The 25,118-nt window shown below is 44.0% G+C and overlaps 3 protein-coding genes across 3 annotated transcripts in view; 1 reads left to right on the top strand and 2 right to left on the bottom strand.

Moving 5' to 3' along the window:
- The window catches only part of TMSB15B (thymosin beta 15B), a 30,492-nt gene extending 14,848 nt beyond the window's left edge, over positions 1–15,644 (bottom strand). The window contains exon 1 of the mRNA XM_067722473.1: positions 15,556–15,644. The gene's annotated coding sequence lies outside the window, so the exon portion shown is untranslated. The remainder of the gene's footprint in view (positions 1–15,555) is intronic.
- Positions 5,921–15,662, bottom strand: SLC25A53 (solute carrier family 25 member 53). The gene is made up of 2 exons (XM_067722471.1): positions 15,556–15,662; positions 5,921–8,483 (listed from the first exon to the last, which is right to left on the bottom strand). Exon 2 carries the CDS (start codon positions 8,450–8,452, stop codon positions 7,532–7,534), a length of 921 nt encoding a protein of 306 aa, XP_067578572.1. The 5' UTR covers positions 8,453–8,483; positions 15,556–15,662; the 3' UTR covers positions 5,921–7,531.
- A 94-nt stretch (positions 15,663–15,756) lies between these two features.
- ZCCHC18 (zinc finger CCHC-type containing 18) lies at positions 15,757–18,953 on the top strand. Its single transcript, XM_067722470.1, has 2 exons — positions 15,757–16,156; positions 16,359–18,953. The coding sequence occupies exon 2, from the start codon at positions 17,262–17,264 to the stop codon at positions 18,468–18,470; it is 1,209 nt and encodes a 402-aa protein (XP_067578571.1). The 5' UTR covers positions 15,757–16,156; positions 16,359–17,261; the 3' UTR covers positions 18,471–18,953.
- The last annotated feature ends 6,165 nt before the right edge of the window (positions 18,954–25,118 follow it).

Here is a 25,118-nt window from a genome sequence, read left to right as displayed (position 1 = left end):
ACACTCTATGATATACATCACAGCAAGATCCTTTTTGACCCACCTCCTAGAGAAATGGAAGTAAAAACAAAAATAAACAAATGGGACCTAATGAAACTTAAAAGGTTTTGCACAGCAAAAGAAACCATAAACAAGATGAAAAGACAACTGTCAGAATGGGAGAAAATATTTGCAAATGAAGCACCTGACAAAGGATTAATCTCCAAAATATACAAGCAGCTCATGCACCTCAGTATCAATAAAACAAACAACCCAATCAAAAATGGGCAGAAGACCTAAATAGACATTTCTCCAAAGAAGATATACAGATTGCCAACAAACACAGGAAAGAATGCTCAACATCACTAATCGTTAGAGAAATGCAAATCAAAACTACAATGAGATATCATCTCACACCAGTCAGAATGGCCATCATCAAAAAAATCTACAAACAATAAATGTTGGAGAGGGTGTGGAGAAAAGGGAACCCTCTTGCACTGTTGGTGAGAATGTAAATTGATACAGCCACTATGGAGAACAGTATGGAGTTTCCTTAAAAAACTAAAATTAGAACTACCATACAACCCAGCAATCCCACTACTGGGCATATACCCTGAGAAAACCATAATTTAAAAAGGGTCATGTACCACAATGTTCATTGCAGCTCTATTTACAATAGTCAGGACATGGAAGCAACTTAAGTGTCCATTGACAGATGAATGGATGAAGAAGATGAGGCACATATATATAATGGAATATTACTCAGCCATAAAAAGAAACAAAACGGAGTTATTTTTAGTGAGGTGGATGGACCTAGAGACTGTCATACAGAGTGAAGTAAGTCAGAAAGAGAAAAACAAATACCGTATGCTAACACATATATATGGAATCTTAAAAAAAAACAGGTTATGAAGAACCTAGGGGCAGGACAGGAATAAAGATGCAGACATAAAAAATGGACTTGAGGACACGGGGAGGGGGAAGTGTAATCTGGGACGAAGTGAGAGAGTGGCATGTACTTATATATACTACCAAATGTAAAATAGATAGCTAGTGAGAAGCAGCCGCATAGCACAGGGAGATCAGCTTGGTGCTTTGTGACCACCTAGAGGGGTGGGATAGGGAGGGTGGGAGGAAGACGCAAAAGGGAGGAGATATGGGGATATATGTATATGTATAGCTGATTCATCTTGTTATAAAGCAGAAACTAACACGATTGTAAAGCAATTATACTCCAATAAAAATCTTAAAAAAAAAAAAGGAATCATGTACCACAATGTTCATTGCAGCACTGTTTACAATAGCCAGGACATGGAAGCAACCTAGGTGTCCATAGATAGATGAATGGATAAAGAAGATGTGGCACATCTATACAACGGAATATTATTCAGTCATAAAAAGAAACAAAATTGAGTTATTTGTAGTGAGGTGGATGGACCTAGTGTCTGTCATACAGAGTTAAGTAAGTCAGAAAGAGAAAAACAAATACTGTATGCTAACACATATATATGGAATCTAAAAAAAAAATGGTTTTGAAGAACATACAGGCAGGACAGGAATAAAGACACAGACGTGGAGAATGGACTTGAGGACACACGGAGGGGGAAGGGTAAGCTGAGATGAAGTGAGAGAGTGGCATTGACATATATACACTACCAAATGTAAAATAGATAGCTAGTTGGAAGCAGCCGCATAGCACAGGGAGATCAGCTCAGTGCTTTGTGACCACCTAGAGGGGTGGGATAGGGAGGGTGGGAGGGAGATGCAAGAGGGAGGGGATAATGGGGATATATGTATATATATAGCTGATTCACTTTGTTATACAGCAGAAACTAACACAACATTGTAAAGCAGTTATACGCCAATAAAAATGTTAAAAAAAAGAACAAGAAAAATCATTAAAATCAAATGAGAGGCCATTTTACACCCACCAGGTTGGCAAAAATTTTAAAGTCTGATAATAACAAATGTTGCCAGCAGGTGGAGCAATGGGAACTGCTAGTAAGTGTAAATTGGTACACAGCATTAGGAAAAGTTAGTCATTAGGAAAATTTAGGCATTATCCAGTAACATTGAAAGTCCCCATACCCTATAAACCAACAATTCCACTCTTAGGTAAATATCGTAGAGATGTCTGTAGTTATATACACTACTAAGAATATTCATGGTAGCACTGTTTTGTAACAGTCAAAAACTGGAAACAAGCAGGATGTCCCTAAAAGTTTTCATGGATAAATTGTGGTATATTCACACAATAGTACATACAAAAATAAAAGTGAAATAACCAAACAACAGTGAGATACCACTATACACATACTTGAATGGCCAAAATTCATAACACTGACAGCATCAAATGCTGGCAAGGATGTGGAGCAGCAGGAATGCTCATTCATTGCTGATGGGAATGCAAAATGGTATAGCCACTTTGGAAGGCAGTTTGGCAGTTTCTTACAAAACTATACCATATGCTTACTATACAATCCAGCAATTGTGCTCCTTAACATTTATCCAGAGGAGTTTAAAACTTACGGCCACATAAAAACCTGCACACGGATGTTTATAACAGCTTTATTCATAACTGCCAAAGCTTAGAAGCAATCCAGATGTCCTTCGGTAGGTGAATGGATAAATAAACTGATAAATCCTGATGATGGAATTATTATTCAGTGCTAAAATGAAATGAGCCACAAAAAGCCATGGAGCAACCTTAAATGCACATTACTAAGTGAAGGAAGCCCATCTGAAAAGGCTACATACTGTATGATTCCAACTATATGACATTCTGGAAAAGGCAAACCTATGGAGATAGTAAAAGGTCAGTGGTTGCCAGAGGTTGGGCGGGGGTCAGAATAGGCAGAGCACAGAGGATTGGGGGGTGCAATGAAACTACTTTGTATGATACTATAATGGTGGATACCTGTCATTATACATTTGTCCAAACCCATACAATATACAGCCCTAAGAGTGAACCCTAAGGTAAACTGGACTTTGGGTGATAATGATGTATCAATATAGATTTGTCAGTTGTAACAAATGTACCACTCTGGTGTGGGAGGGTGATAATTGGTGAGGCTATGTACCTGTGGCAGCAGGGCGTATATGGGAATTCTCCCATACCTTCCTCTCAAATTTGCTGTGAACCTAAAACTTCTCTTTAAAAAATCTTTTTAAAGTAAATTTATCACAGTTTAGAAAAATGAAATAACTACAACTACCTGCAACAATATGGATGAATCTCACAAATAATATGAAAGAAGTAGTCACAATTCCAAGTATATAAAGTATATAGAGTTCAAATATCTGTAAAATAAAACTGTGCTGTTTAGGGATGCTTATACGGAATGTTAGGGAACCGTTGACTGAAACTGCCGTCCCTGGCCAGGCAGGATAATAACTGCTTGCATGAGTTATCTCACAACAGGAGGTCCTGATAAGGAACATAGAACTGACAAGCTACAGCCAGCCAGAAGAATTCAGGAGGGGCCAAAAGGAAGGAGGAAATGCCAGCCCATAATATGTTCTGCCAACCTCCCAGAAACCTTCACGGTGGAATCCATCTTGGCTGAGAGATGCACACGCCACCAGGAAGGACCCTGAGTCAGACTAAATATGGGCACAGACAAGATGACTGGCCAGAGACAACCCGGAAACTAACCCCACCACCATAAACCCTGAGACTGCGAGCCATGTGGCAGAGCAGTTCTCCTGTGTTTCCTTACCCTGCTGCCCAGGTGCTCCTCCCCAGTAAAGTCTTTTGCTTTGTCAGTATATGTGTCTCCTCGGACAATTCATTTCTGAGTGTTAGACAAGAGCCCACTCTCAGGCCCTTGAAGGTGTCCCCCTTCTGGTAACAAGAAGATAAATCTATAAAGAAAAGTAACGAAATGATATCATAATAGTCAGGATAGGAGTTATCTCTAGGATGGGTGGAGGAAGGTCATCAGTGAGGGGCCTGGAATGCAGGAGGACTAGGGGTGGGGGTTATCAAGATGTTGCATTTCTTGTCTTGGATGGTCATTACATGGGCAATAGCTTTACAAATGTTCTTTTAACTGGCAGTTCTCTTCTGAATGCTTCTCTTTTCCTAATGAAATAGAAAGTAAGGTCATGAACTGGGACTGAGGATGGGGGAGGAGGTGTTGAAGATTTGAGGAAAAGGAAGTTGGTATGAAAGAAACAGAGAAGTTGGAGAGTAAACAGAATAGGGAAATACAGTATTTTTTACCTTATTCTTTTAGGAAAACTTTTCACTTTTTTCCTGAGTTATCATGTTTTTTATCTCCTATACAACATTATTTTATTAACTTTAATATACTACACTATATGCAGTTATCCCAAACACATTGTTAAATTATAATGCTGTTTAATGTTTAAAACTAAATGTTAAAAGCAAAATTAAATCTTCATAAACCATATACTTATGATAATAGTTTTAATACATTAGTTACTCATTATTTCACCTTGAGCGTTAGGAAGCTGATGTAGTTTATATTTAGACAAAAATACACAGAGCTCAGACAGGGATTTTTATTCTTTTTCTTTCAACTTTCTGTACCAAGTAGCTTTAGTGTCAACTTCTATATTTTATAAGTTTTAAACAGACGTAGGTTTTTATTACCTCTTTATTTTATTGATCTCAAGTCCAAACGCCATTTTTTAAATGTCAGAAAATATAATATTAACACCACAAAACTAAATATTGATATTTAAAATTACTAGAAAACCATTACACTCTTAAATTTTACTTAGAAGATTTAAATGGGGAAAGTTGATTGGTCTATATAATTTTAGAATTTTACCTAGGTTTTTATATGAATCAATCTGTAAAAATAAACTATTTCAATTATAACATGATTTAGTTGTAAATTCATGTTTATAATTGCATAGCTTCAAGTATTAACACACATAATGTAAAGTATTTAAAAAGGCAAATATAGTAAATTTAAACAATTATCACTAATGTAGCTTTAAAATATGCCATGAGTTTTCATTTTCTAATATTCTGTAATAACTGTGCCAGTGTCATAGAGATAAAGCTCTTAGTCTTTTTAAAAGAATTTGAATCTACAAATGCTGAATCTAGAAATATTAAAAATTACAACTCAGATAGTTCAGGAAAAACTACCATGTGTGTGTAGACAGAGAATGAGTTCTCAAATAATAAAGCAAATGGTTTATGGGTATTCTTTAAACTCTACTTATGCTGGCAACTTTTCTAGAAGTTCAAAATTATTTCTAAATAAGAATTTTAAATGAAGAACTGACACATGGACTGACACAGTGACATAAGTGGAAATGGACAGTGTACTTGGAAATAAATGCATCTCTTGAATAAGAAAAGTGGGGGAGTACGAGAGTTTATCCCCTTCTTTTCATCTTAAAAACCAAAGCCATTAGCTAAGTAATGATTTTTGTAAATACTTTTTTTCATTCTGAAAGCTAGCCTTTAAATAGAAATAGCTGCTCTTCTACTTTTCCTTCCCTTGTACAAACTCTGTGTTCCCCATACTTGAATCTGCAAGCAGAGTACTGTCCCACCCCATCTAAGTCTGCACAGGGATCAGACATGGGAACTCATCTGCAGCGATTCTGGACCAGCCATTTTCTGTTGACCTTGCTGGCAAATGCTTTCTGATCTCATATTGCTTATAGCTGTGTCTTTAATTTCTTTGATATTCAGTGAGGAATCCCCACAGCTAGGATCTACAGTCAGATCATTATAAATGGCAATTTTGGTTTGGTAAGGAGGTGCAAGTGGAGATCATTACATGATATCATCTATAAGGGAAAAACTGCAACATATGTCATCTTGGAAATCCTCAAAATTCCAGAGTTAAAATGAATCGGACCATTAGGCAATGTCTCTGTGAAATTTCAGATCCTACAGTGCTGTCAACAACAAACATGTCAACAATAACACAAACTCATCAAATGTCCCAGTTGAAAGTCATCTTTAATTACTGTTGTTACTATTATCATCTGCAGCAGCATCATTATCATTAGCACAAAACTAAATCCACTAATAAAGCAAAAACCACACCCCAAAGGCAGGTCTTAATGACAGTGAATCAATAACATTATCTTCATGTACAAGGGACAGCACCCTGAGGATAAAGACCATATCACAGCTTGATAATCAATTCAATAATTCAGCCAACATTATTGAGCACCTAAGCACAATGGGAGATTTAAAAATGTGTACAAGAATCCCTGCTTTCAAGGAGTTTTACAGTCTAGTAGGAGGTATTGAAGAACATCAAGAACACAGCCCACATGAAATCAGTGACATAATGGAATCAGTGCCACATATGAATATTGGAGAGGGGCATCACACGAGACTAATGTCACATTCAGTTAGGGGCAATCACATTCAGTTAGGGATAATCAGAAAAGGCTCCTTAGAGAAGGTGGCATCTGAGCTGGGCTTTGAGAAACCAGAAGGATTTTGGCAGACTGGCATGTGGAGAATGGGTATTGCAGGTGGAGAAAATAGTGTGGGCCAAAGCATGGCCATGGGAAAGCTAGTGGCATGTTTGGGGAGGGAACAATAGTCCAGTTTGGCTAGGATATAGGATCTATGTAAGTGGGAATGGTGTGATAAAATGCTACAAGTTTTATGAGGACCATATTTTGAATGGCTCTGAATGACAGGCTATAATTTCAGATCTTTAACTTATGTCACAGTAACTATATTTATCCACAGCAATAAAATATGCAATTATTTATGAAGAGATATAGTCATTCCAGTTCCAGATTTCTTAGGGAACCTCAAGTGGTTTCTAGGCAATGTTATTGCCTTGCTATCAAAAATGTCCCAGCATTTAACACCAATCAACCTATAGTAGAATTATCTATTCTGCATGCAACTAAACCTATTCCCTCAAAGTCTATTCTTCCCATCCATCCAGGGACCACACTTCTTCCCACTGCCCTCAGTTCTTGTGGCACATGATCAGTTGAGGCAAGTCTAACTCAGGATTTCCAGCCATAACTGCTACCCTGAAACTAGTACCCATAGCCTTAAGAAGTGAGAGTGGTGGTGGCAGGAGTAGTGAACAATGTCATGAAAATGTAGCCATCTGAGAAAGTCTATGGAATCCCCATCCTAAGAGTCAAGCTTAGTTCTCTGAAATTGGAATTCCTGGTCCTCCACTCAGTTTGGTCCAGAGGACAAATGGAGGGGTCCCAGAACTCACAGTGCCTAATTAAGGTCACCTTTTAGAGTTTCCTCTTATTCATATCTTTTAGAGTCAGTGAATTCCTTAAAGGAATGACATTTCATGTGGATTACCAGTTACTTAAAGGCTTCCTGGGTCTGAGCCTGTTGAAGCTGTGGATAGACCGGGGTGAATTTCTTTTGCTAACCAAGGAACACTGTTGGCTTTGTCTTTGCCCAATAGGCTGGTAGTTGGGAACTTCTCGAGTGCAATGACAGTTGAAAGATGCTAAAGAATAGTTGTATTAGGTGACCAAGCTAAAGAAGTAAGCTATTTAAACTAACCCAGGAAAGCTTAGAATAACAAGTTGCCATGGCCACACTGCCTGCAGCTAGTCAGTCTTTCAGCTCTTTCCTGGAACGATACCTCCTCTGGAGGAAGTCATGGATAGCAGTAGTGATGCCCCATGTCACGCTGGACCTTAGGATGACCAGGGAACCTCCACGGTAGATCAGGAACACCTTTCGGCCCCGAGTGTCCCACACGTCCTGGGCAGAGGCCCACAGGCTTGGCATGCTCTGCCAGCCAATATGGGACTGCATATTGGCAACTAGCACAATCAGAGGATACAGAACTAGGCAGGTGATTGTTCCATTGACACTCCCAGACACCAAGGCAGGAACCCAATGGGGCAGGCCTTGCTCTGCCAAGCTATCCTGAATGGGATCCTTGAAGGAGAAATACAGAGCACTCCCTAGGCTGTTCCTGAGAAGGACAGGCCAGAAACCGCGATAGTAACCCAGCGACAGCCGCCCCCAAAGCCCATAAGAGTGGAATTCCTTGAGAATGCTGAAGGTGCTGGGAAAGCGAGCTTGCTTGCGACCATCCTGGAGCACATTTTGCACCCTTTCAAAGGGGCTGAGTGCCACAGCCTCCACTACACCAGACATGAGCCCTGCAGCCCACCGGTGTCCCAGGGAGTGTGGCCCAACAGGGGAGAGACAATACAGCAGGCTATCATAAGTCCCAAACAGCAGAGTCCCTTGCAACGTCTTGGAGAGAAGAGGCGGGTAGATTCCCCGGTAGAAATATTGAGGGCCTTCATGCCAAAGCTGCCGCACAGCCTCTGACACCGCCACAGCATGGATCTGTTGCCGGAACACAACCTTATAGATAGGAAAGGTCAGAAAAGTAGACATAAAGTTGGAAACGGCCCCAAGGGCGTAGGCCTGGGAGTGCCAGCTTCTCTTTCCCGGAGACTCTGTTCGTGTCCAGTGCTGAAGTTCCTTCCCAGGAGAGTGGTTCTGTTCCCCCATGCTGAAGATAACTGGGTGCAGAGGGAAGAGACTGGCAAGAGTGGAAAAAAAAGAGGTTAGACTGACCAATGAAATCTGTTAGTGAGCATTTTCACTGCTTAGTTAGAAACAGAGTTCCAAGAAACTCAGCTCTAAGGGAACAAGCAACTTGGGGGGCCAGTTTCTGAGAAACAAGGGCATTCTTAAGAAAGAATTCATCCACTTTAAATTAAAACAAAGGCAGTGAGTTTTGCTGAACAGAGACACCTCTACAGTGTTTTTCTGATCCAGCAAATACTCTCATATTCAAAGAAGGTTGAAGGTTGAAGAAAATAAAATTGGGAAAGGAGGGCTCCGAAACGTTACTGCATTCACCACATGAAATCTTGCATTTGATAAACTGTTAAAATAATAAGTTGCTATTCTCTTTCCAAAAAGTGGCACTATCTTGTAGAGACAGAAAGGCATTCAAAAGTTGTAGTCCAGTACTTTCTCTAAAAGTTGGTAGTAAATTGAGGGAGCGGGGAATCTCCTTGCCTCTCTTTCTGCAGATTCCTGACAATGTGGTAGCTGTTTCATGGCAACACCCCGCCCCCCTCTCCCAGTTGAGGAACAGAAAGATTAGCTGTTCCTGGAAGTTTAGCATGAAAAGGCTCCGTATCTGACAGTTTCCAAGCTTAACCTTGTAGATCTGTAGCTATATAACAGTGCAGGGGTTCTCAGCGTACATGCTACTGACATTTGGGGCGAGATAATTCTTTGTCGTAGGTGCCTGCCCTGTGCATCGTGCAATGTTTATCAGCATCCTGGTCTCTACTCACTGGATGCCAGTAGCACAAGTTGTGACCTGCCCAGCTCTGACAGACAAAAATATCTGAAAACATTGCCATATGTCCCCGGTGGGTAGGGAGGAGGTAAAATTGCCCCTGGTTCAGAACCACTAGACTAGATGGAAGAGGCCATTCAAGGATTCCAGAATACTGCTCCTACCCTAGAATGGTCTGGGAGCAGATGGAGTTGTATGAAAGGTAACTGGGGAGCCAGGATCCATGAAGGAAATTTGGGATAAAGAAGAAATGAATGTTCAGTGCAGGTCTGAGAACTTGAGGGAGTTTGTCAGGAAGGAACTAGGGGTGAGAGGACCGGGTGTGATGTACGGGGGATGGTGTGTGGAGGAGAGGAACAGGAAGCTGTGTGGGTAGGGGAGGCGGGGAGTGGGGGACAGGCATGATGGTCGGGCAGGGGACTCACATCTAGATCGACAGGAAGCCTGGTAGGAACTGCAGACCCAGAAGTTTCACACAGAACCCTGGGCTGTGTGGTCCCAAGAGGAGAGGGGTGTTGAGGCTCTAATTACGCTAGCCTGTTCAATAGAAACAAAGGGGGGGTCCCCCAGGCTGAGGCACTGAGGGAGGGCTAGGAGCCACGCACTGCAAGAAGCCCACTGCAGGCTTCCCTGGGCTGCCGCACTCAGAACCTGCCTTGAAGCGCTTCTCCTTCCAGAATCGCCCCCCTTAAGCTCCTCCCTGGTTCTTCCTCCTGCTCTGTCCATGACTCCACAACTGACCTTACAATCCACCTCAGCCACAGTCTCTCTAGGTGGAGGGGGTGGAGCACAGTCTCCTGTGCTCTGCCTCCACCCCTCCCCCACCCCCAGCAGTCCAGATGTGCCTTAAGCCTCAGCTCCTTAACCCTCATGGCCAGAAGGAGGCTGGGAGAGTTCCTCTGCCTTGGACCCTTTAGCTGAGAACTGGCCAGGAGCAAAGGCTCAAGAGGCCCACTCCTTGCATCCCTCTGGGGCACTTCTGGGCCCCTGGCAGCCACCTCCATCTCTCTGGAGCCAAAGGGGACCCCTCCCGCCTGCCTGGGCAGGAGGTAGCTCCAGTCAGGCCCTCAAAGCCACAGGGGCGCCTGATATTACCCAGCATTCCTACCAAGGATTTCTTCCCCAAGTTTTACCTGCACCTACGTAAGGTCAGGCGGTGAGGGAAACGTTTGTCCCCTCTTCTATCTCAGAGTGCAGTAATGTTCCACTTCCTCCCCACATTTTCCTGAGTAACCTGTAAATATGTGTTGATTGACTGTATAGGGAGAGCTGACTTAGCAGAAAGAAAACTGGGCTAGAATTTGGCAGACCAGAATTCTCAGTGCCAGTTCTCTTATCAACTTCTTGTGTGACCTTTAGAAATATATTGACATCTTGGAGTGTAATGCATCTTGGAGTGTAAAATCAGCAGACAGGGAGGAATGCTCTCTAGGCATCCTCGTACTGTGCATGTGGCAGGCGGCTGATGTGGGGGAAATCAGGCCAGTATTTGATAGAGGAATTGTGCTTTTTCCATCACTGGTTCCTTCTGCCATTTTTGCCAGTCATTTTCAGGGATTAAAGCTGAACAATAATTTAGAAACAATTTACCTTAAATATCTGTCATCATTTTATAAATCTAATTCTTCCTGTTTTATGGGGGAGGGGGAGTCTACTCCCATGTGTTTTTCCGTTAAAATGCCAGCCTTCGGGGGCAGACAGACCTGAGCCTGAATTCTCCCTCCACCACTTGCTTAGTTGTGTGACCTTAGGCAAGACACTTCCTCAGTCTCAGTTTCTTCAGCTACAAACTAAGGACAACAGACCTCCCTCAAAAGGTTGTTGCAAAGATCAACAAAATAAAATGAGATAAAGTGGTTGACCATCCATGGCATGGTGGCCTCAGTAAACAATATTTTTTTTACAAAAGATGCTTCCCGACCTCATCGTCTGTGAGGATGCTGCAGACACTCCTGCAGGATACTCAGAACAAGATGAAGTGGTATCTTGTGTTCACATGAGAGGCAAGGAAGACCTTTCTTCTGTGAATGCAAAGGTGTTATATAAACCATCCAGGACAGCCTGGTCCCTTAAACAAGAATTTCTAAATAGAGGCCACAGAATGAGTCTGGAGTCAGCCTACAGCAGTTACCCCCTGGACCCCATAATGTGTCTCCTATGTTTACAGCCTAGTAAAGTGAGCCAAGGGGATTCTAGACTCCCCTGGCCAGTCTAGCCCAGATGCACAGCTTGCATGACTGCGCCAAGATCCAGCCCTACATTTCTCTGTTCATTCCGGCATCCTTCAGCCATTCCTTTGGCCAGCTCACAAACACATACTGATCATCTACGAAATCACTGTAGGTAAGTCACTGTGGAGCCAGAGGTGAACAGGACTTGGTACCTGCCCTCGAGGGCTTGGGAATCTAGTGGGGGAGACAGGTCAACCATGAGCTAAACTATACTGGGAGGTAAAATAAAGCGTACACTAATCAAGGTCAGAGCAAAACGTAAGAGCAATTTATTTCACCTAGGATAGGAAGCAGCCAAAAATTTCTCTGAGGAGGGGAAGCTGACTTGATCCTTAACCAGTGAGCAGGCACTTGTTAGGTGGAGGAGTGACAGCAGGAGTTCTAGGCTGAGGAAGAGGCCTAAGGCACAGATGCCTAAAACATGAGTGGTACCTGGCTCTGGATACAGGCTGTGGGAAGAAGAGAGATCTGTGGGTGACAGAGACAAGCTGATGTAAAATGAGGGCCTTGTTTTCCCCACTGCAGTGCATTATAGCATAAAGATACAGCCTCTGGAGTCAGACAGCCCGGGTTTGAATTTCTCTGTGCCACTTCCTAGCTTTATGACCCTTGCCAAATCTCTTCCACTCTCTGAGCCTCAGTATCCTTATCTGTAAAATGATTGTCATGAAGGTTTCATGTTATGAAGTATATAAAATGCTTAGTGCATTACCCGGTATACAAGTTGGTCCATAAATTATATTAGTAGCTTGATTTTTAAAAATGAGATCCCAGGGTTTCCCTGGTGGCACAGTGGTTGAGAGTCCGCCTGCCAATGCAGGGGACAAGGGTTCGTGCCCCAGTCCGGGAAGATCCCACATGCCGCGGAGCGGCTGGGCCCGTGAGCCATGGCCGCTGAGCCTGCGCGTCCGGAGCCTCCGCAACGGGAGAGGCCACAACAGTGAGAGGTGCGCGTACCGCAAAAAAAAAAAAAAAAAAGAGATCCCAGTAATATAAGTAAGATTACAACAACATTGTTTTAAAGGCTGAAATCAGTCTAATGCACTGGGTCATCTGCAGAGTACATTCTGAATTGTTTGTTTGAAATGAACCTATCTGTGAAACTGAAACAGAATTACGGACATAGAGAACAGATTGGTGGTTGTCAAGGGGGTGGGGATTGGGAGAGGGATGGCGTGGGAGGTTGGGGTGAGCAGATGTGAGCTTTTATATATAGAATGGATACACAACAAGGTGCTACTGTACAGCACAGAGAACTATATTCAATATCCTATGATAAACCATCATGGAAAAGAATATATAAAAAAGAATGCATATATATGTATAACTGAATTACTTTGCTGTACAGCAGAAATTAACACACCATGGTAAATCAACTATACTTCAATTAAAAAATATTGATAAAAAATAAAATGAAGGAAGATTTTTTTTTTCATTTCTTGTTTGTAAGACAACAGAGAAGCGTCCTTCATGGGCTTTGCAAAATGGGATAACAATGCCTGTCTCAACAGTGTTGCTGAGAAACTTAAATAAGATAACAGATGGAAAGTTCCTGGCACAGAGGAGCCAGGCAGCCAAGGGCAGCTATTGTTGCTTCAACTAATAGCTTTACCTCTCTAACCTTCAGGCTTTTTAGGTTTCTTTGTCGAAATTGGAAAATGTGGTCTCATTAGAGCCATGAATTAGAACACACTCCCACACACGAGGCCAGAGATCAGGGATGCCCTATATCTAATAGGAGCTAGCTTAGCAAATCCTCCTCCCAGTCTTGCAGGAAGAGACCCTCACTTTGTTCTAATGGCCCAATCCAGGCACCTGTACACAATCTGTTTCCTTCCACTATTTTTTGTCAGAGCTATAAGATCTATTCTTTGTCCTGTTTGATCCCACACCCACCAGGTCCAACTGCAGATCACCTACTTTGGCGATGAAGCCAATTTAAACACAGAACAAGAATCTGCAAGAGACCCAGGGTCAGATGTCATGATATTGGGGAGCAGAAGCAAGAGTCTGAAGGAAACCCTAGAGCTGCTGCTAGCATCACCCCTGATTGTGTGAAGCGAGTCTTCTCTTTACTTCCTACACCCTCCACCCTCCAACTCCCCACACTCTTCCATCCACGAACAAGCCCACAGTCCTCAGATGGAAGGTGCTTCATCTTCAAATGTTCATTGTTTACTCCAAGGAACTCTAGGTATTGAGGTAGTCAATAAGAAAGCAGAAAGGAGAAGGTGAAGTATGCAGGTTGAAGACAACCCAACAGCAGTCGAAGGGTATCAGATTGTTCACTTGCTTCAATGCATCAGGAGTCAAGAACAAGCCCTGAAAGGGGCCTCCTAACCACAATCTACCTAAGGGAAGTAAGACCTGCTCTTCAAGAACCAGAAATCATGGAAAATGGTACAGATTTCTCTGCCACTGATTTCACAGCCCATTCACTCTGGACAGCCCTGCATGCCGTTTCCATGGAGTTGCTCCTTCTCTGGGGCCAGTGATGCCAAATCCAGCAAAGGAGAGGTCCTCTCAAGAGCTCACTGAAGGGCAACCTAGCAACGTGTCCTCAAGCCAAGAAATGAAAGAGCTATTATCAGCGGCAGAGAGCTGTAGTTCGGGGGTTAGGTCAAATTGTGTTTCATTTCTCACACTTCTTCCTCAAGTACAAGTTGAGAGAGAAAATGTTAGGAAGAAAGATTGTAGGGGAGTGGTCCTTAACCATTTCTGGGCCACAGACTCATTTGAAAATCTACAAAGCTAAGACTCAGAAGAATATACAGAGTCTAACTTCTACTCTTTGCAAACAATTTCAGGAAGGACCCTAGATAGGAAACTCTGCTCTGGAGTTACATTTCACGACAGATATGGTATAGACAGATACATTGGCCACAGCCCCATTTACTTATTACCACCAGCATAACGTGGTGTCTCCAGCAGTTGTTCACAAACCTCTCTACACCTCAGAATTAACTACAGCACTGGTTAAAAATATAAATCATCCTCCCCAGCCCTAGTCCTAGTAAATCCGAATCCCCCAGAGGTAGAGCTTAGGAATCTACATTTCTAACAAGCTTTTCAAAATGATTCTGAGGCAGCCAGCCTTGTACCCATACTTTGGTTAACAGCATGGATTCTGGTGTCAGGGAGACGGGATACAAGCTTTGGCTTCACCTTGTAATTTCAGGCAAGTCATTTCACCTCTCTGAGTCTTATCTCCTTTGGGGGTCATAAGATGTAAAAATAACTTTTTACTTAAAGAAAAAGCAGGCAGCTTGTTGTAGTGTAAAAATGAGAAAGAAAAGTGCTTCAGTTTCCTCTTCTGTACAATAGGTACCATAAAAGTTCCCTACCTCTTCCCCACTGCCCTCTTCCCACTGCCTCCCCAAGCCCTCTCTCAGCACTACCAGCACACCAAGACTGCTGTTGAGCTGGTTTAAGACCACCCGCTTAAAAATGCCCCCAAGGCAGCTAAGCGGGGCAAATCGTTGGCATCTGGAGAACAGACTTGGGTGTAAAACCGGATGCTGATACTTACTTGCTGTATGATGTCGGGCAAGACGCCTAACCTTTCTATGACTGTTTCCTCATCTGCAAAATGGAGATGATAGTCCTTGCTCACCAGTTCTATATAGTAGTTCCAAGTGGGCCTTCCCATCTCCACTTTGGCTTTGGCTTTTCTCAACTAACCCTCAATCTGAGAGTAGAGAGGAGTGTTTACAAGGGGCAGCCTTTGAAATCAGTCAAGTCGACTTGGGTGTGAGCTCGTAGCTCTGCATTTCCTAACCATAGTGACTGGATGTTTAAGTCCCCTCTCTGTTAAATGGGCATACTGCTACTCCTTCACAAGGCTGCTGAGACGAATAAATGAGATGTCCGTGCAAGCGCGTTTGCACGCAGAAAGCGCTCAGTAAATGATTTTCATCCCTTCCCCCTATACAAAGGTGAGGAACTCTTATTGTTCACTTGATTTCTGTCCCACCTCGTGTTGAAGGCATCCGGTCTCAAAGCGCGGAGGACCACAGAGGTGTAAGGGGAGAAGGAGAAAGGAAACGAGGGGGAAGCAGCAAACTCACGGGTAAAATGCAAATCGGCCCAGTCCGAGAGTCCGAGCTGGACTTGACACCGCACCGGCTCCCGCGCCTGTGTGCCGCAGCCCCAGCCGGCCGTCTCCCCCCTTTTGCTAGCAATGGCCTCGGGCAGGAGGCTGCGCGGGGAGGCCGCCCCCTCGCCCCGTTGATTGGCCGCGCCGCCCGACTCATCTTGCTCTTTTGTCTCAATGGGCAGAGGCTAAAAGAAGCGGCGGCTGCTGGGAGGGCTCAGCGGGTGGGCGGGGGCGGCCGCTGCTGCCTTGGGAACCGCGCTGCCTCGACTCGACTACCCTTAGCTGGGCGAAGCGACTCCGTCTGGCGGCTCCGGGTCGCTTAGCTGCTTAGGAGGCGTCATCTTTTTCCCCTGCAGGGCCACGGTGACCGGCAGGCGGCATCCACAGCTGTCCACGCCGGAGCATGGGCTGTCCACCAGCCCAACACAGGTAAAGAAAAGGGGCGCGATTGCCAGGCCCGGAGAGAGGAGAGTAAAGCCCCATCAGGACTGGGCGGCTCCCCGTTTGTGGAATCGGGGACTGCGAGGCAGGGGAAGGAGCACTGCCGCGGCCCCGCTGCGCTGAGGAAGGAGGTGGGTTCCACTGGATGCTGCCGAATGGGTAGGATTTGCCGGGATTGGCGGGAGGGCGTTTTCAGGGGGTAGTAATGGGGCGGGAAGGGTGGGGGGAATCGCAAGCTGTCTGCCTTGAACCCTCTTTGCATCTCCTGGTCCCTTCCTGGTGAAGGATATGTGGGTGTGTGTGTCCAACTCCCATTCCCTTTCTCCGTGGCAGGCCATCAAAGCCGAATCCGAACTTGAATTCTGTGCGGCTGATTGCGGAGCTGGTAGGCCAACGATTTCCCGGAATGGGGTGTGGGGAAGTCGCTTTGGCTTGTATTCACAAGGTGGGAGAGGGAATTTTCCGTCTGGCTACAGCGGAGGAGGGGTCGAGGGAGCAGGATGAGGGGTGAGACTGCTTCTTCCCTTCCCTTCCCTGCCCTCCGTGATGGTCCTGAGGACTGGGATCTGCAACCTCATATGGACAGAGGTAGACCTACCTCGGAATCGAGCTTTCTCACGGAGGCACCTGTTGCAGAGACTGAACGTGAAATGAAGGCGCGCACTTGTTTCTGAGCTCATATAAGAATCTTGAGAAATAACAGGGCAAACTTTGAGAAGGGAATGTGGTTGAGACGTGAGACCATGAATTTAATGGAGATCTTACTTGCTACCACAAATCTGTGAGACTTAGACCATTGCACTCTATTTTGAGAGCCCAATATCGGCTCCACAAACTGACTATTTCACCTAGAATTCTAAGCAACAGTTGCTCTCCCACCTGGAGGCCTGGCAGGAGGGGATGGTTGTAGCTCTGAAAAGCACTCTGCTAGCACGGGGACACCCATTAGCTCCTGAAGGTTGTAATTGCCGGTTTCCTGCAGGATATTTTCCAGGCAGTGGACAAATGGAAAATGTACCTCAGGGCGTTCAGGAAGGTAAAGAAAGCGACCGCAGACTGCTTTCCTGCAGTCTACTACCTTACTGACCTTTCCCACCCCCTTTTCTTTACAGTTCCTACTGAGATAGAAGGAAGGCAGAGCCCAGAAACTTTGCTTTGGGGATTTCTCCTGCAGATTAGGCTTTTCTAAAAAGCCTGAGCATTTTGTTATATTCAGATAGACGATCATCGTCCATCATGGCTAGCATCATTGCACGTGTGGGTAATAGCCGGCGGCAGAACACACCCTTGCCACCTTGGGCCCATTCCATATTGAAGTCCCTAGGGAGGAGTCTTGGTCCTTTAAGGGTCAATATGGCAGAAAGAAACATGAAGTTGTTCTCGGGGAGGGTGGTGCCAGCCCAAGGGGAAGAAACCTTTGAAAACTGGCTGATCCAAGTCAATGGGGCCCTGCCAGATTGGAATATGTCTGAGGAGGAAAAACTCAAGCGCTTGATGAAAACCCTTAGGGGCCCCACGCGGGAGGTCATGCGTTTGCTGCAGGCGGCCAACCCCAACCTAAGTGTGGCAGATTTCTTGCGCACCATGAAATTGGTGTTTGGGGATTCTGAAAGCAGTGTCACTGCCCATGGTAAATTTTTTAACACTTTGCAGGCACAAGGGGAGAAAACCTGCCTTTATGTGATCCATTTAGAGATGCAGCTCCAGAATGCTATTCAGGCAGGGATCATAGCTGAGAAAGATACAAACCAGACTCGCCTGTATCAGCTCCTTTTAGGGGCTGAGTTGAATGGGGACCTGCGCTTCAGGCTGAAGCATCTTCTCAGGATGTATGCAAATGATCTGGAGCGGCTTCCCAATTTCCTGGAGTTAATCAAGATGATAAGGGAGGACGAGGATTGGGATGACACTTTTATGAAACGGAAGCGGCCCAAAAGATCTGAGCTAATCATGGAGAGGGCAGCAAGCCCTGTGGCATTTCAGGGCTCCCAGCCAATAGCCATCAGCACTGCTGATTGCGACGTGATAGAGGTAGATGATACCCTCAATGACTCAGATGAGTATGTGATCCTGGTGGAGTCTCAGAACCCTCCACTTACATCCATAGGTGCCCCTCCCCTCAGAGTCAGGGCCAGACTTCAGACTCAAATACTGGTCATCAATTCCCTAAACAGTTCTCAGGCTCAATCTCCTTCTACCAGTGGTGGTTCTGCATATAAGAATGATGGTCCTGGAGATATACGTAGAGGCAGGAAGAGAAAATATACAGTCCGCTGTTCATACTGTGGTGAAGAGGGCCACTCAAAGGAAACCTGTGACAATGAGAGCAACAAGGTCCAGCTGTTTGAGAATGTGATCATCACCCTGCAGAATCTGACACATACAGAGGAGAAGAAGTCGAAAGAGGTCCCTGGTGAACACAGTGACCTCTCTGAGCCACAATAAGGAGCTAGATCCTGCCCTAAGTGAACCCTTAACTGTATTCAGAGACTGGTGATGGGGAAAACAGGGGAGGGGGTGGGGGAGGATTCTAGGTGCATGAATTAATCCACAAAGTGACTTTCATTGGGGAAGAAGAGGTTGTGAATACCAGCAAAATGGAGAGGACAGCCTGACCTCTGTCCCTGCTCCCCCCTCCATCTGCCTAAGGATCTATTCTGTGTGTGTGTCTATTTCCTTGATGACTTTATTCTTTTTGTGAAAGGAGTATAAGTCATTGTTAAACCTTCAAAAAATGAATGAAAATACAAAACTAAAGTAAAAATTACCTGAAACTCTCCATCCTTGTATAACCATTGTCAGTCCTTGGATAAATGTCCTTCTCGATATTTCCCTATTCCTGTGTACCAAGATAGATAATAGATAAAAGTGATCAAATGTAAGTGCTTTTCTATTCTGTGTATTTTTTTCACCAAACTATGTTGTGGATATTTATGTCAATTAATATATATAATCATCAAGTTTACTGTCTCTATGTGTGATATTACTTTTAGGAACATAGAAGGAAAATAATAAGAAAACTACATATAGAAACTATAAATGGGGGAAGCTCATACTGTGAAGTGGTGGTTTATCAACCTCATTTCAAGATGAGGAAAAGAGAAGCTGAAAGGAGCTATCTCGCAAAGAGTCCCTTATCACAACTGACCTTTCCCCTATATCACAGAGTCAAATTTGCACCCACTAGTTAATAATGCCCCAATGCTTTCTTAGCTAATGCATCTTGAGAAATCTGATGACAGGACAGGGGTGGGAGCAAAAATGAGAAATGAGTATTTCAGGGGCTCCATTCCTGTTCACTTTGGAAAGGGGTGGCTCTCCCTTCCCTGTGCAGATTCCCTAGATTGCTGCTACTACTGCTTCTGGACACCACCTGGTAGCAACAAGACTGTCCTTTGGGTTGACACTACCCTCTGGCTCCTCTCCAATTACAGAGAAAGCAGCTACTTATGAGAGTTCAGTACCAGGAGGCTTGGCACGGCCCAAGCCTTACCCTAGCTACATGCTAGGGGACACCAGAAGCCCAAGGACTCCCAGCTAACCTCCCTCTGACCTAAGAAATGGGAATCACCAGGGAAAGATGAAAAGCAATCTGGATGCCAGGGCATGTGAAAACAGGGGAATTAGAAAGCCAGAAAGCCCACATAGCCTTTCAGAACTGAGGGCATTAATAGGGGAGACACCTTCCTGGACACCTGATCCTGCCCCATCTCATGGCTTCAGATTGGAGATGATTTTTAAAAATGACTGAAATGACCTCAGTCCTTGAGGGTCCCATGTTCTTTGTAGATATATCATTAGTTCCTATCCTTGTGAACAGGACAAGTTGGTAGGGGGATGATTTCATTTAAGTCAGGGTGTGGAGTGAAATGAATGCAGACCTGAGGGAGTTTGTTAGGAAGGAACTAGGGGTGAGAGGACAGGGTGTGCTGTGCGGGGGATGGTGTGTGGAAGGGAGGAACAGGAAGCTGTGTGGGTAGGGGAGGCGGGGAGAGGGGGACAGGGCATGATGGTTGGGACTCACATCTAGATCGACAGGAAGCCTGGTAGGAACTGCAGACCCAGAAGTTTCACACAGAACCCTGGGCTGTGTGGTCCCAAGAGGAGAGGGGTGTTGAGGCTCTAATTACACTAGCCTGTTCAATAGAAACAAAGGGGGGGTCCCCCAGGCTGAGGCACTGAGGGAGGGCTAGGAGCCACGCACTGCAAGAAGCCCACTGCAGGCTTCCCTGGGCTGCCGCACTCAGAACCTGCCTTGAAGCGCTTCTCCTTCCAGAATCGCCCCCCTTAAGCTCCTCCCTGGTTCTTCCTCCTGCTCTGTCCATGACTCCACAACTGACCTTACAATCCACCTCAGCCACAGTCTCTCTAGGTGGAGGGGGTGGAGCACAGTCTCCTGTGCTCTGCCTCCACCCCTCCCCCACCCCCAGCAGTCCAGGTGTGCCTTAAGCCTCAGCTCCTTAACCCTCATGGCCAGAAGGAGGCTGGGAGAGTTCCTCTGCCTTGGACCCTTTAGCTGAGAACTGGCCAGGAGCAAAGGCTCAAGAGGCCCACTCCTTGCATCCCTCTGGGGCACTTCTGGGCGCCTGGCAGCCACCTCCATCTCTCTGGAGCCAAAGGGGACCCCTCCCGCCTGCCTGGGCAGGAGGTAGCTCCAGTCAGGCCCCCAAAGCCACAGGGGCGCCCAACATTCTCTGACTCTTGCAGGTTTGTAGCCTCCTTTGTAACCTTCTCTAAATCTACCCTTGGAGGGAATCTGCCCACTCATTTATCCTAGATTAAAATATTACTCTTTCCACTCACCTTTTCTCAATTTTACCCTATAAACACTTGTTGAATGATTTACCCAAATAAAGTTTATGCTGTCATAATTTCTTTCTGGGACCAGGTAGAGTAAAAAGAAAAATAAATAAATGCTACACTTACCAGGGCCTTCCTTTTCACTGGAGTTAGCTCGGGGGTTCAGTATAGACCACTGCTTTGAAATCCTCTAATTCATTCCTTTTTCTTCCCGCCCCAGTCCTTCTCTATGTCATATAAACTTGAAGTTGTCTAAATTTTTATTTCACAAAATGATGCATACCCGATATTTTATTTCACTTTGTGTGACATTGGCTTTTCCTTATTTGGGAAGTATGTATTTTCCCTATTTGGAAGAGATGGGAGACCTGGGCATTCAGATCAGTCTGAGGGCTATAGCCAAAAGAAAGCTTTTAAATAATTTTGTGTCTGATAGCCTTCATTTAAGATTATGGGTTTTCTCCCTTCCTTTTTCCCTTCTGTCTCATTAGACGCTAAGAGATGAAATGAGTCTTTTGTCAGGAGAAACTAGCCATTGAATGACCTTCTTTTGCATTATCTCCCTCCTTCTAGATACTATCTTTCCTTGGTTTCCATGACACCTGTCTCACAGCTCCCCCCCAAGATCTTTTTTTTTTTTTTTTTTTTTTTTTTTTTTGTGGTACGCGGGCCTCTCACTGTTGTGGCCTCTCCCGTTGTGGAGCACAGGCTTTGGACGCGCAGGCTCAGCGGCCATGGCTCACGGGCCCAGCCGCTCTGCGGCATGTGGGATCCTCCCGGACCGCGACACGAACCCGTGCCCCCTGCATCTGCAGGCGGACTCGCAACCACTGCGCCACCAGGGAAGCCCTGAACAGTTTTATGTCTTGACTGTGGTGGTTGTTACACAAATCTATACATGGGGTAAAACTGTATAGAGCTACATGCAGTCATGAAAATGAATGCGTGTAAAAAGTGATGACAACTGAATATGGTCTGTAGTCCAGTTAACAATACTGTACCAATATCAATTTCCTGGACTTGATATTTTATGGTAATTACATAAGATACTGTCATTGGGGGAAGCTTGGTGACAGGCACTTGAGCCTCTCAGCACTGCTTCTGCAACTTCCTGTGAGGCCATAATTATTTGAAAACAAAAAGGGACACTTCGCTGGTGGTCCAGTGGTTAAGACTCCAGGCTTCCAATGCAGGGGGCGTGGGTTCAATCCTTGGTCAGGGAACTAAGATCCCACATGCCTCGTGGCCAGGAAATAATAATAATAAATAAAAGTATATAAAATGTAGCATTAAAATGTTTTTAAAAAATAAATAAAAACAAAAAGGTTTCTTTAAAAAGCTACTGTGGGATTTCCAGAGTTTCAAAAAGTAGCCTTGGTGACTTTAATTACTAGAATCATTCTGTGCTAGTTCCTTTTCATGCATAGCTGGAGTAGTTTAAAAATTCCTTTTCCTTTTGGCAAGTTTTGCAAACATGTGCTCAAAGGAAGTGCACTAGTGCTTCTTTTTAAAATTCTGACAGCTTTTTTATAATACAGTTTAAAATAAAATTACATGCACATGGTAAAAAAAGATCCTACTAAAAAAAAAAAAAGATCACTACTATGTTTTTAGACCCTAAAGACTTTTGCTTATATAGGTTATAGATCTACCAATGTTTACTATATTCAAAATCAAAACTGAAAATATCTAAAAACATTTAGTAATTCATTAAATAATAATAAACCCACATGTTAACATAAACAACATATTTTATTAAAATAACTATTTTCCAAAACAAAAACTAATTTAGAAATATTTTATATTTTTGAAAATCCCTGTAATGTCTGCCATAATACAAGACAGCTAGACTCTCGTATTTGCTTCATCATTGTGTTATGATTGTGGTTATTTTGGTTGATGTGTATGAAGAAAATCCAACCTTATGGAGATATGTAGTGGGAAAAAGGAGGATTTCCCAGAACTTTGAATGCGTCTCAGGTGTCAGGTGTCTTCAGGGTCCCTAGACCACATCACACTTGGAGAACCACTGTGCTGGAGATACATACTGAAATATTTACAAAGGAAATGTTAGGATGTCTGCAATTTGCATTAAAATACTCCAACACACACACATACACATATACACGTCAATTCTTGTTATACATGGTAGTCATGTTTAATAAAATTACCTTGAGCAGTGAACTAGCAAATGCTGAGTCACTGCTCCTAGCAGACAGGGTAAGTTTCCTGCAAGCCCCTGGTCACATTCTCATCAACCAATCAACATATAACCTTGTTTCACTTGTGTTTCTGTTTAAAGACACCTTATTTTATATTTCTTAAAATAGTTATATGCACTGTTTTTTAAAAAAATTTATTTATTTATTTATTTATTTATTTATCACTGCATTGGATCTTCATTGCTGCACGTGGGCTTTCTCTAGTTGCAACAAGTGGGGGCTACTCTTCATTGCAGTGCACGGTCTTCTCATTGCAGTGGCTTCTCTTGTGGTGGAGCACGGGCTCTAGGCACATGGGCTTTGGTAGTTGTGGCACACGGGCTCAGTATTTGTGGCTCACGGGCTCTAGAGCACAGGCTCAGTAGTTGGGGCACAGGAGCTTAGCTGCTCCGCAGCATGTGGGATCTTCCCGGACCAGGTCTCGAGCCCGTGTACCCTGCATTGGCAGGTGGGTTCCTAACCACTGTGTCACCAGGGAAGTCCCTGCACTGTTTCTTTATAATACCAAGAAGGGTCTAACATTTTCCTGACCCAGGTAACATGACCTTAAATTTCTTTGGCTCTCAGCCTCACAAAAATGTCGTTTACTATGCTTTGTAAAGTTTGGCTGTCATCTTATGAACCTACAAATTTAGCTGCTTTTCCATCTTTGCCATAGCTTCATCGCACACAAATGGTATTTTAGTGATTTCTGGAGTGGCGTCACATATAGGTCAGCAAATTTCCTCTTCCCTTTTCTGGATGTACCGTATTGTTAAATCAATAAATTGAACTCACAGTCAACATCACTAACTCATGCCTGAATGAAGCTTATCCAATGCATGCATTTTCTCTGTAAGGTACATCACAGCCTTCTTGCTGTGTCAGCTTCTGAACTCTGTTCACTCCCTTATATTCATTGAGGGTTATGGCATCCCAATTAATTTCTTCTTTTCCACCCCTAAGTTTTTCCATTACCTAAAGTAATTTCAAGTTCCATGTTTTTACTCATCCAACACCCTGGCCTGTCACTCCCTTGATCATCTTGTCTCCAATGACCTTCTTTCATGGTCATACCCTGAACTTTGTGATCACCTAGAATTCTTTAAACAGTGAACTTTAGTTTACTCCTGTCTCTCCAGCTCATTCTCTCTCTTATCCCCACTGCACTAACTCTTCAACCTTATCAAGACTTCCTTGATCCATCCATTTCCTCCCAGCATGGCTTCCCATTTCCTTGTTTTTTACTCTATATCTCACAATCAATCGCTTCTACCTCTCTGACCAATATTCTCATCAAATCTTGCCCCCCAAGATATCAGCTCTGAATCCACACAAGGATTGTCTTTTCTATCTTATGCCATGTATTCTAAGAACTGATAATGAAAATATCATGGGTATAATGATCAGTACACTCTCATTTTGGTGGTTTTTCAATCCAATACCACCTGGAAATCCTCCCACAAAACTTCAGTCAGTTCCTGCTCTCACTTCTCACAATAGCTCTTCCAAATCTTCATCACTATCCTCAAGCCCAATACCTATTCCTGCTCCCAACAGTCTCAGTACACAGAATAAACTCTTTGTTAACAGGAAAAATAGAACTAAGGATATGAATTCTAGTCACTTCCTGGTCTAGGTAAAGTGAGTAAGCAAAAGAAAGTACCACAGTCAACCAATTCTTGCGAGATCCATTACTGTCCAACCAACCTTCATATACTCTCTTATGTCCAGTACATGGGAAAGCCTGAGATTTTTAAAGATCCAGAGGAGGGAATACATCTCCTGTTTTAGAGATTGAAGTGCCCCACTACCCTTATGTCTAACATCAGCTCCTCTATTGGAGTTTTGGATCTCATCCCTTCCTTTCTCAGAAATCTCATGCCTCAGTCATCACCTCTCTCTTCTGTATCTTCAACCTTCTCTGTCTCCTAGCTCCTGCCCCATTAGCTGTAAACATTCTCAAGTCCCTACTATCTTTGAAAAAATCCTACCACAATCTTATGAGACCTTCCAGCTGCCATCTGATCTTTCCCTTTCCAAGCTTATTGGAAGTATAACATGCATTTACAATCTCTATTACTTCAATGCC

The sequence above is a fragment of the Pseudorca crassidens genome, chromosome X (genome assembly GCF_039906515.1).
Source record: "Pseudorca crassidens isolate mPseCra1 chromosome X, mPseCra1.hap1, whole genome shotgun sequence".
NCBI classification, from domain to species: domain Eukaryota; kingdom Metazoa; phylum Chordata; class Mammalia; order Artiodactyla; family Delphinidae; genus Pseudorca; species Pseudorca crassidens.
This window is presented reverse-complemented; position numbering and strand designations above follow the sequence as displayed.